Consider the following 15566-nt stretch of genomic DNA (forward strand, 5'->3'; position numbering starts at 1 on the left):
CCTAAACGCGTGGAAACATTCAGTCCCAATTATGGAACCTTAGATAACAGTACAGTATTGGGATACTTCAGGGTTTTGGCAATAAGGCCTTTAATTTACTTCCCCAGAGTCTGATGAACCCATAAATACAATTTGTATGTTTCTGTGTCCATTTACAAAGGGGGTTAGACGGATTTTCCCACGGCAATGCTAATTGCGCTGGCACTAGTTGGCAACTGCCTTCAAACTGCACGCAGTCATAAAAATGGCATCCACAAGTTCATCTGAACCTGGGGAAGTAGATAAGAGCCTCATTGCCAAAATCCTGAAGTATCTGTTTAAGAATGCCCATCATTTTAGGATTCCGTGCTGTGAGAATGAATTATTGTACAGTACATCAGTCACAAGAATGCCATCTGCTACTGTAATGTACAAGACAATCTGTCAAACCTAACAGGTAATGACAAGTTCTTCTGCATGCCCCTCCTTTCAGTGGAGCTAGAATGCCACAGTGATTGGTTGATGCATGTAGCCTACATGTACCGCCTTTTAAAAATGAACTTTCATCACCGTCAAGTGGATTTTCCAGTTCAGTGACCACTTGAGGAAGAATAACAGAAGGGAGACTATATGGCAGCGTTTAGACAGGCAGTCCAATTCTGATCTTGTTTTTGCTATAATTTTTTGTTGTTGCCCAGCTCTGAAAAATATCTGTGTTTTGACAACAACAAAAAAACAATTAGTGGGAAAAATATCAGAATTGGTCTGCCTGTGTGAACGCAGCCAATGAATGCATAGTTTTTTGCATTGCTCCAATGTCCATTTTTCACGGCATTCAATATGTTTTTTTGTTTTTTTACCACCCGAAAGAATATTCCTTCCGCAGCAGTGGGGGCAGTGTTGTCGTTTGGTTCTTTGATCTGATCTATAGGCTATTCATCGAAGTAGCCTATTTTGCATGGATAACCACATATAACCTCAGCCACTGCTTCAAATAGTAAACCAAACAACAAGAACCCACCCAAAAGTGTGTTTTGTTTAGAAGTAATAACTAGTAATTACAGGCTGTTGTGAAATGGTAGAACCTACAGTAGCCGACTAGCTAGCCAAGCTAGCCTTTTTTTTTCTCTCTCCGTGACCAAAACATAACGTTCTATTTTTAGCTCATATTTATTTTTTTATTATTTATTCAAGTCAGTTAAGAACAAATTCTTATTTTCAATGACGGCCTAGGAACAGTGGGTTAACTGCCTTGTTCAGGGGCAGAACGACAGATTTTGTACCTTGTCAGCTCGGGGATTTGAACATGCAACCTATCTGTTACTAGTCCAATGCTCTAACCACTAGGCTACCCTGCCGCCACAATAATATGGGAATGAATACACAAGCAGCATATTGAACTCCAAGTAGAAGACTATTTGCCTGGGCATATTTTATTTTACATTTGATTATGTCACATAAAGATGTGGGAAGCTAACAAGGCTAGCTTGCTATGTTTTTAGCCAGGCTGCCAGCTAGCTTCTACAAGCAAGGGAAGGTGACTCTTCCTTGGTTTCACAAAGACAAAAATACAAGAATATTGATATTGCTCCCTTGTGAATGGGACCAGCGAGGCTATCGTGTTTCCAAAAGGTGTCCGCTATTCCAAAAATCCCACTCCTCACATGCAGTCAAACACCTAGATCAACGGCGTGAAGCTTGTAAGCTGTTCTCCCCCTCACACACGTCTGTTGTGATGTTGATGCCCTTACATTATAGTTTCAGCGGGGGTTCTTTGTGGGCTCAGCGGGGCATTGGGGCTCTGAATGGGGTTTAGCCCTATTGCAGCGCACAGTCACGGGCTGGATGGGACCCCCAGCCTCCAACACATTGGGTTCTATCAACTGATCCTGTATGAAGGGAAATGTATGTGATTGTAGGAAACATGGCATGAAAACGTACATTCAACTAGGTTACGAAAAACAGACTTAACAGAATTTGGCAAGAGAAGACTATCAAACAGGCTTCAGGGCAGTTTGGCTTTGACTTCTAAAAGTAGAAGAAATCGGAGAAAGAAAAAATCGGAGAAGACTGCCATTGTTGCACATTTCTACCTAGACTAGCTGAGTATGAAATGTGTGGAGATTCCTGCCCTTACTCCTCTCTCTTTATAGCCGTGGCTTGGTTTGCTCAGGCCTGCTCCTCTGTCTGTGGTTTTCAGGGGAAAATAACGATTTGAGAAGTATACTCCATTTAGACGCCTGAAATAGATCTAGGGCTGTCCCCGGAAAAAAATTAATAAATCTTAGTCGACCGAGAGTTGTTTGTTCTTTCGACCAGTCGACTGGTGGAAATGTAAAAAGTGTATTTTTCCATACAGTGTGTTTGGAAAGTATTCAAACTTTCCCCACATTTTATGTTACAGCCTTGATCTAAATCAGATTAAATCTGGGGGTTTTCAATCTGAACACAATACTCCATAAAGACTAAGCAAAAACCTTTTTTTTTGTGTGTGCAAATTTATAAAAAAATATAAACCTCACATTTACGTAAGTATTCAAACCCTGGCCAGGTCTTGAGCGGTGCCTGGTTTCCTTCAGATGTGACGCTTGGCATTCAGGCCAAAGAGTTCAATCTTGGTTTCATCAGACCAGAGGAATCTTGTTTCTCATGGTCAGAGTCCTTTTAGGTGCCTTTTGGCAATTTACATAGTATGGAAAAGCAATACTCCAAGCCAAGAACTGATTCTGTATACTGGGGGGGGGGGGGTCCATGGGTGGCTTGAGACCATGCCTCAGCTTCTTTCTACTTGTCAAACATAGAACTGATTCTGTATGGGAGGGGGGGGGGGGGTCCATGGGTTGCTTGAGACCATGTTTGGGATGTCTTACTCATTGGTAGGAAGAAGTTTGGTCCAAATCGAATGTTGGGTAGTATATTTGTTGACTATTACCTGAATCCTATAACTAAACATTTGGGGGGGTGGTGACGACGACGACTGCTCACGCTGTCTGGCTCAACTTTATTAACTACACATTCTTCTCCCCAAATCATTGTGGAGTCCATGTGTTAATTCCTTCTGCTTGTGGGGAGTGTAAGCTGTTCCTAGATCTGCGCTCGCGTGTGTGCTAGAAGCCATCTTGTTTACGGTAACCGGGTTGGATGGATGCTGGAAGCTGTTCCCTGTCACAGATTGCATTAACCACTTCCATCTGCAAATCATTAGATGCCTCCACAGTTCACCGGGCCAATTTTAAGCAAGAGTTGTTGCGCTCGCCAGGCAGGCTCTTCTGGCTGAGGGGGGAAAGTCAATACATGGCTACAGTTAGCGATAATGCTGTAAATGCGCTATTAAAAACCAGAGCTGTTTTAGCTTCCAAGCCTTTTTAAAGTAGCAGTATGTGCGTCAGTGTAGGTGGAATTAGCTCGTTTCCCCCGTTGAGGTGATAACTAAGCATGGGGGCGGCAGGTAGCCTAGTGGTTCGAGCGTTGGACTAATAACCGAAAGGTTGCAAGATCAAATCTCCGAGCTGACGAGGTAAAAATCTGTCGTTCTGAACAAGGCAGTTTAACCCACTGACGGCATTTGAAAATAAGACTTTGTTTAGAACTGCCTAGTCAAATAAAGGTAAAAATAAATAAATGAAAAGTACAGGCCTAGTTAGATGCGTACAAAGTCAAATAAAGGTAAAAATAAATAAATGAAAAGTACAGGCCTAGTGTTAGATGTGTACAAAGTCGCCAAGTGGTTGGACTCAAAGGTTGCTTAGAAAATAAACCACTGTTAGCGTAATGCATACAGCCTTTTTTTGGTAGCGCTTTTAGTCGAAGGCCTTTCGGGCTAATTCCTCTGCATATTTGTGTAATGTGAGGTTATTAATTGGAAGCAGACTGTTTGGGGTGGAACAGTAACAAGCCTGTCTCGTGTTGTACCTGCCGAAGGCCGCCTCTCCTTAGCGGGCTCCTATTGTAGTCCTGAACGCTGCACAGTCAGCATTCAGTCGTCACACAACTGATTTCTTCTAGGCCAAACGAGTTGACTCCCGATAAGGAGGATTGGGGAACTGCTCTCACTTCACCGACATGGTTGGCACTCTGAAAACCTCGGTGAACACACCGTTTGGATTGTAGATAGTCTATATGGACTTTCTCCACTTGAAGAGTGGTGCTCCCAGGCACTGGATGGTCCACTCCAGAAACTAAATGATCCACACAAGTTCTCTGAGGCGAGAGAATGTCATATTTGACATATTTTATCCCTCATTTATTCTTTCTCTTACCCTTTTCTTTCTTTACTTCTTTTAATGTAGACCTGTCTCTCCTATCCCCCCTCTCACCAAGCGCCTCAGGCCCTGCACTCCCCTCTCCAACCTCTCATCTGGCTCTGCCCTTTCTCTTCATCTTTCTGTGCCCTCTACCTGATCTCATCTTTCCCACCTCGTTTCCTTTCTCCACTATTATACACTCTCTCGCTCTTCCCATCTTACCTTCTCAATCGTTCCCCCGCTCTCTTTTCTTATCTCTACTACCACCCCCCATAAGGAGCAGTGAGACAGGTGTATGTGATCCATGCTTGGTACATGTTCTGTCATGTGAAACAGCTTATCGCCAGCCATTTAAGGCTCCATCTACAGATCTTATCAGAGTACACACGTTTTCAACAGCTTCCATAAGCCCCCCAGAAAACCATTGTGCTCGTTCTTTAAAAAAAGTTTCACTGAGCCATTTCCTGTCTCTCCTCCCTAATTTCGTCATTTTCCATACCATGCCTCTGAGGTATTTTCTGGATTCATTACTTTATTTTAGGATAAAGAAAACTTCCTTTTTGCCAACACCGCTCCCCTGACACACACACACACACACACACACACACACACACACACACACACACACACACACACACACACAGGCCGTGGCTGCTCGTGGTAAAGTTCTCCCAGGCAGAGTCTTTGCCATAAAAGGCATTGTATTCCTCCTCGCCAGGCCAGGCTAGACCAGACCCGAGGCCAGGGCCAGACGCACGTCTCTGGGCAGGAAGTTGACACCGCCTGGTACTAGGAGGAAACCATGCATGCCATAGACTATGTAGTCATGCTCACCAGCCGGCGGTCTGAAGACGCTGCTTATGGGAGAGCTTTGAAGCCTGTGACTCAAATGATAGCGTTGAGGTACCTATTCTAGCCCACAGGGTTCTTCCAGTGTGCTGTGTGTTTTCTGTGATGAATGCCGAGCGAGCCAGTGCAGGGGTCCTAATTCCTGTTTTTAATTCAATAACCAAACACCACCTCAGCTCTGATTTTAAGTTCCTTGCAGGGGCCTGGAATTTCTGGTTTCAAAAGCGTTCTCATTTTAAATGATAGGTGAGCTCTTTTCTTGAGTAGACGTGGCGCTATAGATCTATAACAGGAAGTGGGGTTAGGCTGTAATGCAGGGTGATGTTGAGGTCAAAACTGGAACCATCGGCTGGCTGGCTGGCTGACAGACTGGATCTCACAGCTGTTGCCTCTGTCGGACCTTTAGTCTCCATTTTCTATCCCCCTTTTTGTCTATCGCTCCCCTCCTCTCTGGAAGTCTTGCAGCTTGCTGTAGCTCCCCTCACTCTCATTGCATGACCAGCTGGACACGCCATCCTGATCCAGTAGTACCGCTGACCAGAGACCAGCCCGGTCTGCTGAGGTCCATGTATCTTTTCACCTTTCAGATCTACAGCCGTCTAGTCCTCATGACACTCAAGTCAGACAGTGGAGGGTGGTCTTAAATGTCCTCAAACAGGAGAAGTTGTCAGTGAACGTTTATAGACATAGTAGGTACGGTACTTTCCTCTGTCTTAAATTTATATATTTTTTAATGCATGTCTGTGTGTGGAAGGGAAAAGCTAGAGGTATGCTTTGGGGGACTAAAAAGTTACGTTTTTTTTTAGCAGTGTTCCTCAGTCCAAGAAGCCCTGGGTCTCACGGAGGTCTGTCATGTTTTGTAAATCTGTTTTAGTCATTTCCATGGATATGTGAGGGAGTAATGTCCACACTTTTTTTCCCTCAGTCTTTCTTTCTCTTTCTGAAAGTACTTGATTAGGCCTGTGGGCAGCCACTGTTTTCTCCCTCTTTGGAAAGAAAACTAGCAGTCGTCTTGAGCGTTGGCTTCCCTCTGCACGGCTCCCGCTGAAAAGACTGGAGTGTTTTATGGCCGAATCTCTCCTGATTCTGGACCGGTGTCAGTTGTCCGGGAATCAGGATCTGGGAGTGGGAAGGAAAGGCTTGAGCCAAGAGCACACGGAGGGTGGGCACATTGTGTTTAAACAGAGGGTGTGGAGAGAGCTGGGGGAAGGAGGCGGGTGGGGTAGTTTAAACGAGGGTCAACAGGGGCACAATAAATTCAGGGAGTAAAGTGGAACTCCCCTGTCCTCAAACAAACCCAAACACTGTAATAAGACAGCCCAAAGAGAAAGGGAGAGTGAGGGAGGGAGGGAATGAAATGAAGATGTGGAGGGAGGGAGATGATTCAAAAGGAGGGAGCGAGGAATTGAGCCGTTAGAACGCTGGTCGCCTTCTAAAGTGGGCCGCTGAAACTCAGTCGAGGTTAAAGCTCTGTGAAATCCCCGAGCTGCGGTGTCCCCAGGCCCTGCTTTTGTCTGAAATAGGCTAGTCTCACTAGCCTATTAACTCATTCAACCTTTAACCCCTAGATCAGTGGACTAGCTGTTTGGGTGAGGGAAGGCGGAGAGTTACGGCCCTGGAAGTGTAGTGATGGTGTGATATGACAGACTCGTGCTAAATGTAGCGCTGGAAGTACAAGGCGCTGCGGGCGGGCTAGCTGTGTGGTAACTGGCCCTTACGGGAGGCCAGGGGTCATGACCTGGGTCAGGCACAGGAACAGAATTCTCTCTGTACAGATGCTGGGTGCACAGTCCTTTTTTTAGCGGGCTCAAAACCCCACGGCGGGAGAGACACGGCGACCCTGGCACTGACCTGTGTGCGAGTGTGAAACACAAGGTTGTCTGCTAAAGGCGATTCACATAACACACTCAGGCCAGGGTGATACGGCTCAGTTCCACTTTCCGTTGAAGTGAATTTGATACGTACGAAACAACCTTCTGTAATGTAATGGCTACAAGCTAGATACGGTATCTACCTTTTTTTTAAATTTGTCAAACTGAGTTCAAATGTCCTCTCTGTCGTCTGTGACTGTCTCTGTGCCTCGCTCTAACCTTCCCCCCCCCCCCCCCCCCTTCTCTTCCTGTCCCCTACAGGAAGTCTAAGACGAAGCCCAATGGGAAGAAGCCGCCAGCGGAAGAGAAGAAGCAGTATCTGGAGGCGGAGTTCACGAAAGTACGGGTGGTCGACTTCGACCTCAAAGAGCTGGTGATCCTGCCCAGGGAGATAGACCTCAACGAATGGCTCGCCAGCAACAGTGAGTCAGCCGCGTACACGCTGAGAGAACATATTTTGGGGGGTCGTGTTGAGCCTCCCTCTCGTCTTTCCAGAAACGGCAACATAGTTTTCAGAGAAGCGAAACACTTGACAGATTTACTTGAAGGTTTCCTCCAGTATTCAGGCATTTCTGCCGTACCAGAGTGCATCCTCTCTTTGAAAGTTCAGTAAAGGCACTGCACTGCAGCGAAATCCTCAAGACATTTATCTCCAGGTGCAGCAGCTTACGCTATGGGCAATTCCAAGGTACCAAACAGTGACAGACCGATTTTGTACTTTAAAATGTCAAACAAAAAAACAATGATTTTGCAAAGTTAAACAAACCATATAACTATATGCACAATGACTACTTAGCGATTTCCACTGAAACTTTTACAGCAAAAGAAGACATTTACTTGGAAGAACGGTCAGAACAGGTTATGGTAGGAGACGGTTTGGGCCTCGATTCTGTTACCAAACTTTGCATCTGAACTGTTCTTCAAGTCAATGTAGTTTTTGTCAAATGTTCTGTGGAAATTCTTCGCTATAGTCCTTGTACAAAGAGTTATAGGGTTTCTTTAACTTTGCAATCATCGGTTTTAGTTTGACATACTCCGATTTTTCACGTTAAAATGGAAAAAAAATGAAATGGCCCACATACAATGGCTCGATAAGAACAATGTTAACTGTGGGGTTCCAGGCATCTGTCTTAGACGGTTCCTCCGGTAGTGTCTGAACCCCTGTAATGCCCTGCAGGCTGAGACAGCAGAATATTCCATCCAGACTATTGACACTGCCTGTTCTATGCATTGCCTTCTCCACTATACAATAAACTATATTGATAGTTTAGGCATCGTCTCTATGGGTTTGTGACCCGGCGTTCTCGGTTGTGGGTTGTTTCGTCAGGCGTTGCGTGTGGGGGACTTCACAGGGGTTATTTGTTTTGGAGACTGAGCAACCTGTCAGGTGCTCCCAGAGGGAGATGCAAGGAGCCTCCCTTTTTTTTTGTCTTTCGTTTTTTGACGTGAAATTAGTGAGTTGCGCAACAAGGCCCGACCCCTGTCCGTATCGTTCTATGCTACGTAAGGTTGGCCACAAACGGACGTGGCGAAGACGCAGCATGAGAAACGTACGAAGAAGTTACCTTGGGGCTAAAATGCTGGTCATGAATGGAGCCAACAGCACCTCCAAAATCCGGTCTGTGTCTGTCGGTCTGTGTCTGTCGGTCTGTGTCTGTCGGTCTGTGTCTGTCGGTCTGTGTCTGTCGGTCTGTGTCTGTCGGTCTGTGTCTGTCGGTCTGTGTCTGTCGGTCTGTGTCTGTCTACTTAATACCTGTGGCTGAACATGTAGGGTACTGATGGAAATGTTGTCTGTACAGATGAACATAGCGGGGGCTCTATTTGAATTAATTTGATGCGTGTCGGCTACTTAACCAAGGCTAGATCTGGAGCAGTCTCATTGTGGAGTGTGATAATGATATTATACATGATAATATTCCTCTTCTCTCCCTACAGCTACGACCTTCTTCAATCTTATAAACCTGCAGTACAGCACCATCTCCGAGTTCTGCACAGGGGACACCTGTCAAGCCATGACCGCCTGTAACACGTAAGTCACCCCCCCCCAACCATTGGTTTATTCGTCAGTGCTCTGGCCTACCATTGGGTTATTTATCAGAAGTCTCGCATCCCATTATACAGACCCATGTCTTGATAGCAGCAGAGCTTTCTGACCGCAGGGCTGAGCTCGGTTACCCCTGACTTTCCATTTTGTAGTCTTCCTTCTCTCGCGCTCTGTCTCTCGCTCTGTCTCTCCCTCTCGCTGTCTCTCCCCCTCTGTCTGTTTTGTAAAGTGGAGGGCTGTGGAGCTATCTAATACTAGTGTTGAGACTGTCGGAATGTAGATTTCACTGTGAGCGTTCTCAAATCGCATGAGCCTTTCTGAGGTGCCTGGCGTTCCTAGCTGGACTGGTGCATAGTGAGGTCTCTCTTCTTAGAGCACAGAGTTCCTAGATGGAGGTCCAAGATCGAATGGTTCTGAGAAGCTGATGGAAATGGGACCATTTCTGTTTGTGTTCCACCGCCAAGTAAACTGGAGGGGCCTGTCTAGCTAAAAGTTCTGGTCTCTCTCAGAAAATCCAGTTGAATATGTAGGACTTTCCATGGGCGCCATGACATGAGTCCTCACTATACCATGCATCCATCCCCTGATGGCTTTAGCTCAGAAGTCACCAAACAGAGTCTTAAATCACCTTCAGCCATAGTTGTTCATAAAGGAATGCCTTTACTCCGTACAAAGACTTATCTACAGCTACAGTTTGTCTATCCCCCCCGTACAAAGACTTATCTACAGCTACAGTTTGTCTATCCCCCCCATACAAAGACTTATCTACAGCTACAGTTTGTCTATCCCCCCCATACAAAGACAGAGTCTACACCTACAGTAGTCGGAGTCAAAGACCGTCACAACATGGAGACCTATTCATCCCTGTCTAAGAGAGGGGAGGAGGTTGACTAAGTATTCACCCAACGAGTTGGCCCTGTCAGGGCGGGGTGCTGTTTTCATGTGTGGAGCCCTTGTCTTTGGAAAGAGGCCCTCCTCGCCTGTGTGTACTTACGGCTGGAAAAACCAGATCCCCCACATTTAGGCTAAACCACACTACAAATGTGTGTTTGCACGCATGCGGACACACACACACACACACACACACGGTGAAAAATGAAAGTGGTAGAGAGAAAGAAAACAATGGAGAAGCCGTTGAGGAATGACAGGCCTGTGACAGATTTGTTGTCAGGTAGCCTCGTCGAGATCAGAGAGCCTGGGGAAGTTCGTGGCAGAAGAAAATGGCCAAATAGGGGTGGAGACCCGGTGTAATTCAGTGATGCCTTGCAACACGTCAAACCAATCAAATGTCTTGCTTTGGCAGAACTCCCAATGGTGCTCACTAGATTAGTGTTGTAGGTGCAACTGATGCCTGAGAAATAGCCCCCACAAAAAATAAACTTTTTTGTTTTTATGTCGATTTTTGTGTACACAAACTTAATTAGGTCTATAATCCTAACTGTTAAATCGTCCATATGCAGTGCACCGTCTTGTCCCCCCCCCCCCATCAATCTACACACAATACCCCATAATGACAAAGCAAAAATGTTTTTTAGAAATGTTTGCAAACTGAAATATCAAACTTACATTACTATTCAAACCCTTTACTCGGTAATTTGTTGAGTCATCTTTAGCAACGATTACAGCCTTGACTCTTCATGGGTATGAAGCTACAAGCTTGGAACACCTGTATTTGGGGGAGCTTCTCCCATTCTTCTTTGCAGATCCTCTCAAGCTCTGACAGGTTGGATGGAGAGCGTCGCTGCACAGGCGTTTTGATTGGGTTCAAGTCTGGGCTCGGAGTGGGCCACTCAAGGACATTCAGAGACTTGTCCCAAAGCCACTCCTGCGTTGTCATGGCTGTGTGCTTGGGGTCATTGTCCTGTTGGAAGGTGAACCTTCGCGCCCCAGTCTGAGGTCCAGAGCACTCAGGACCAGGTTTTCATCAAAGGATCTCTCTGTACTTTGCTCCGTTCATCTTTCCCTCGATCCTGACTAGTCTCCCTGCCGCTGAAAAATATCACCCCAGTATGATGCTGTTCTTCCATCTCCACAGAGGAACACCGGAGCTCTGTCAGTGACCATCTGGTTCTTGGTCACCTCCCTGACCAAGGCCCTTTTCCCTCGATTGCTCAGTTTTGCCAGACGGCCAGCTCTAGTAAGACCATTGGTGGTTCCAAACTTCTTCCATTTAAGAGTGATGGAGGCCATTGTGTTCTTGGGGACCTTGAATGCTGCAGAAATCTTTTGGTAGCCTTCCCCAGATCTGTGCCTCGACACAATCCTGTCTCAGAGCTCTACGGACAATTACTTCGACCTCATGGCTTGGTTTTTGCTCTGACATGCACTATCAACTGTGGGACCTTATATAGACAGGTGTGTGCCTTTCCAAATCATGTCCAATCAATTGAATTTACCACAGGTGGACTCCAATCAAGTTGTAGAAACATCAAGGTTATCAATGGAAACAGGATGCTCAATTTTGAGTCTCATAACAACGGGTCTGAATAGTTATGGGGAAAAAATAGATATATTTTATTTTTATTTCAAACAACCTGTGTTCGCTTTGTCATTATAGGGTATTGTGTGTAGATTTATTCTCAAATGGATTATTTATTTTTCTCATAAGTCTATAATGTAACAATGTTGGAAAAGTTCAAGGGTCTGAATACTTTTCGAATGCACTGTATATGGAAAAATACACGTTTTAAAATGTCGACTGATTGATTGGTCGAAAGAACAAGATATTTTTTTTTTCTTTTTTCGGGGGACAGCCCTAAATATTCCAATACGCAAACCCCATAAACCCGAATTCTCCCAGTGTTTCTAAGGAGGATTGTAGTAGGCTGTAACAGCTGTGGAGACGTGCAGCCCGTCAGTCTAATGGTGTGCCACAGTAACGGCACCCCGCCCTTTTCCTGCCTCCCTGGCTGGCACTCACCCACAACACAAAGTCACAGTCAATTCCCCCTACCCCAGGCACTGTAAAATGTGCTATTTTAGGAGAAAAACTTTCCATGCGCTATGGGAACAGGCCCACTTGATAGTCTTATGCCCATTTTATGTGGGTGGGTGAATGGGTGTGTGGGTGTTTTTTTTCCTTGTGGGCTAATGACGTCTGTCTTTTTTGGCATGTCTGCCAGTCTTTGTAAGGTTGTCTGTGTATATGGTGCGTGTTTAGTGGTGTACTCTCCTCAGTGTGGGGACTGGCCTGGTGCTTGTCTTGTGGTCAGTAGGGCCCTCCTGCAGGGTCAGTTATCTGAACGCTCTACATTCCTCAGGATCTGTAACGTCTGCCCCACATCCCGCCAGACCGAGACCACGCCATGCTGCTATTGTTAACAACTGTCCCCGTTTGGAGAGTTGGTTAAACCCCCCCCCCCCCCCTGTTGCTTTAGCCGTGCTAGCTTCGTCCTTGCTCACTCCTAGATGGGCCTTCCCTGTGAGTTCTCATTTGTGGCGCCTGGTCATGCCGATGTGTTGTGCAGCATATGACCCCTTTTAGCTCGCGTAGCCGGCTAGCTCCCACGCCGGTACAGTACACCCAGGTTGCGTGTATCTTTTTGTTTGGTGACTTCACTGACTTGCAATTTGACCTTGCTAACACATGACGGGGGGAGGGGTCAGTGTCGCGTTACTCCGAGACTGCAGGGAATTCGTCCCGATCTGGAAAGGAAACGGGCAGGGGGGTTCGTTAAGACCACTGGAATGGAAATATGCAAACATGTCTATGTTAGAAGGTGGTGGGGTTGGCTGCTTCCTCATTGGGCTGGAGGTCTGTCTAGCAGCTCCACACACACCAGTCATTCAACACGTTGGGTGAAAGGTCAGTCACACCCTATCCCCTTTAATAATTAACAGGGGGAGGGGACCGATATGATCAATGTCTGTTTCAATGTAGGAGCAACGGTCATTTTTCATACTTTGATCTGGTTTCATCTGAGTATCATCCGATTTCATGAGAAACATGATTTTTTTTGACTGTCCACCATCTTGTTTGGAGGAAATGCTGTGGATGTGTTCATCTTTCAGCATGATGATGTGAATTGAGGCAGCCGTTTTTAGTTTCTGGAAAAGCACACCATGCAGTGTAAGGGAGCTGCCTCGCCTGGTGCACATTCTTTACCCGAGATGATTCACAGTATGATGTATATATATATATATATATAAGGTAGTGATTTGAACCTATCGGGTTGTTCCTTTTCAAGATCAGATGACTTGTCAGCGATAACATACTAGGCGAAGTAATAATAGCCTCAATCTCATGCATTTCGAAGCACACGTGTTTATTTCCTGGGGCGTTCATACGGAGAATGTTTGCACGTCAGTAAGTCGCTGTGGATAAAAGCGGCTGCTAATTATTATTATTATTATTTTTTACATGGAGGTAATGGAGTAGAAAAATGACCGACTGTCTTGTTTGTGTCCAGAATATACTACTGGTATGACGAGAGGGGGAAGAAGACAAAGTGCACTGCACCTCAGTACGTCGACTTCGTCATGAGTCTGGTGCAGAAGCTGGTCACAGACGACGACATCTTTCCTACAAAATACGGTGAGTTTAAGCTCTGGTCCACGCCCCCAGCGCCACGCGGTGGTCAGTCTGCAGCACTGCAGCCTCTCCCTGGTTCTCTGACATCAAACTGAAGCTGGACTTTGAACTGTGCCACTGCTGCCCTCTACTGTCTTCAATTAAGTAATGTGTTGAATGTTTGTATTTTTGGCACTTCAGAGCTGTCTTGGCAATGGGATAATAGCTTCTTTTTTTACATCAGAATGGTAATGCTAGCACCAAATGATTTCTAAACTTGCTCTCCTCTCCTCTTGTCTCTCCGTGCAGGCAAGGAGTTCCCCAATGCGTTTGAGTCTTTGGTAAAGAAGATCTGCCGGTATCTGTTCCACGTCCTGGCTCACCTCTTCTGGGCGCACTTTAAGGAGACAGTCGCTCTGGATCTACAGGGCCACTTGAACACTCTGTACGCACATTTCATTGTTTTCATCAGGGAATTCAACCTGGTCGACCCCAAGGAGACCTGTATCATGGACGACCTGTCCGAAATCCTCTGCGCTCCCGCGCCCCCAGCACCTGCCGCCCCTTCCTCCCCCACCTCGGCCCCTTCCCCCTCCTCACACAACCATGTGACGGAGAGATGAGCAGGGGTCGCCGTGAGAAGCAGCCCCGGGAAGGAGGTGGTAGATGACAAAGATAGAGGAGAGATGTGGAAACAGAATGCCTGGTCCCCTTCCTAGGCCTCTGGCTTCAGCAGCAGGACCTGGAGACCTTCCACTACCCTTATATTTCGCTATGTCGCCAGCCAGCCGGAAGGATCCAGGGGGGTAGGGGGGGGGGGGGGGGGGGGTGTTGTCATGCCAATAGGAATTGGCGTCGGCATGTTCCTCCCAGGGGCAAATCCCTCCCATCTGCGCTGCAATTTAACCTAGGAACAAACTGTGTGTTTTATTTGACTTTTATTATATTTACTTTTTATTTTTCTCATTTGAGGACAGTGCGTCTGTTTTGCCCTTTCCTCCCTCTGTCCTAAAGTATAGTTCAGGGCGGTGGCTCTGCTTTGCTTGAACATACTATTTGTACAGTGTTGTTATTGTGTGGAGGAAAGGTGACTATTAGTGGTGGGAGGATTGAAGGGGAACGGTCACTACGCTGGCCTATAGGGAGCCGCCATGTAACTGCCTGGTGGGCAATACTAGCCAATCACTGTTTGGGTTGTTAATCTTGGGATGATTCAAGTGCTTCCCTACTCAGGACCTGAGAGAACACAAGTCACTGCTGCCAGAGAGACGTATTCTATTTTTCTCATTCTCTCTGTCCCTTAAATATTACAGTTGTCATTCTGGTATTACTCTAGTCAGGTCATCACCTGATGTACCGCTCTTTAACAGCTCCATCCCAGCGGCCACCCATAGAGGGCAGTATAGACAGGGTGGCACTGCCGCACAAGCAGGGAGATAGAGAAGAAGACTGTATATTAGATATTTAATCTGACCAGACATGTTACAACAAGACAAACGGGTTCCCATTATTTGAGTACAGGGGAGAGTGGAGACCTCTTTCCCCAGGGAACAGAGCTGTTTGCTGTGGGTACGGTACAGCGGCAGGAGAAGGACAAAGACATCGGTTATGTCTGCACACCCAAAGAGAAGGGAGGAGAGAGGATTCGTGTGGGGTTGGTCCGTTTGCTGTTCTGTATTGTGGAACAAGCCCCACAGTCTCTTGACGATACACCCCCCCCCCCAGCCCCTTTTTGGTTTTTATTTTCCCTTTCAAATGTACTTTTGTTGTTTTATTATTATCAAAGATGAAACTAGTTCATGAAAAATAATGGCATCCTTACACATGTATAGACAAATGCACAGTCTGCTTCAACTTCACTGTACAGAGAGTGGCAAGCTGAATCCGTCAGACAGCCTCTGTATCAAGGAGAATTTGGGTTTATAGTTTATTTATTTATATATTATTTTTTTTGCAGGGTGGTTCAGTTCTGGCTTTCATTTTTATGTATTTTAATTAACTAAGTTAAAAGCAATTTAATATTTTAAACTCTGCGGATAATAATCGAATAAAAGACAAATGCCGCTCGG

General features: G+C 46.1%; 1 protein-coding gene across 4 annotated transcripts in view; it reads left to right on the forward strand.

The window, feature by feature from the left end:
• LOC109867548 (MOB kinase activator 2) overlaps positions 1 to 15561 on the forward strand; it is a 94184-nt gene extending 78623 nt beyond the window's left edge. For all 4 annotated transcript variants that reach the window (XM_020456756.2, XM_020456755.2, XM_020456754.2 and 1 more), the window contains exons 2-5: positions 7205 to 7365; positions 8879 to 8972; positions 13397 to 13521; positions 13807 to 15561. In XM_020456756.2, the coding sequence (XP_020312345.1) occupies positions 7205 to 7365; positions 8879 to 8972; positions 13397 to 13521; positions 13807 to 14120 (694 nt within the window). In that variant the 3' untranslated portion in view covers positions 14121 to 15561. The remainder of the gene's footprint in view (positions 1 to 7204; positions 7366 to 8878; positions 8973 to 13396; positions 13522 to 13806) is intronic.
• Positions 15562 to 15566: the final 5 nt, after the last annotated feature.

The sequence above is a fragment of the Oncorhynchus kisutch genome, linkage group LG22 (assembly GCF_002021735.2).
Source record: "Oncorhynchus kisutch isolate 150728-3 linkage group LG22, Okis_V2, whole genome shotgun sequence".
NCBI lineage: Eukaryota > Metazoa > Chordata > Actinopteri > Salmoniformes > Salmonidae > Oncorhynchus > Oncorhynchus kisutch.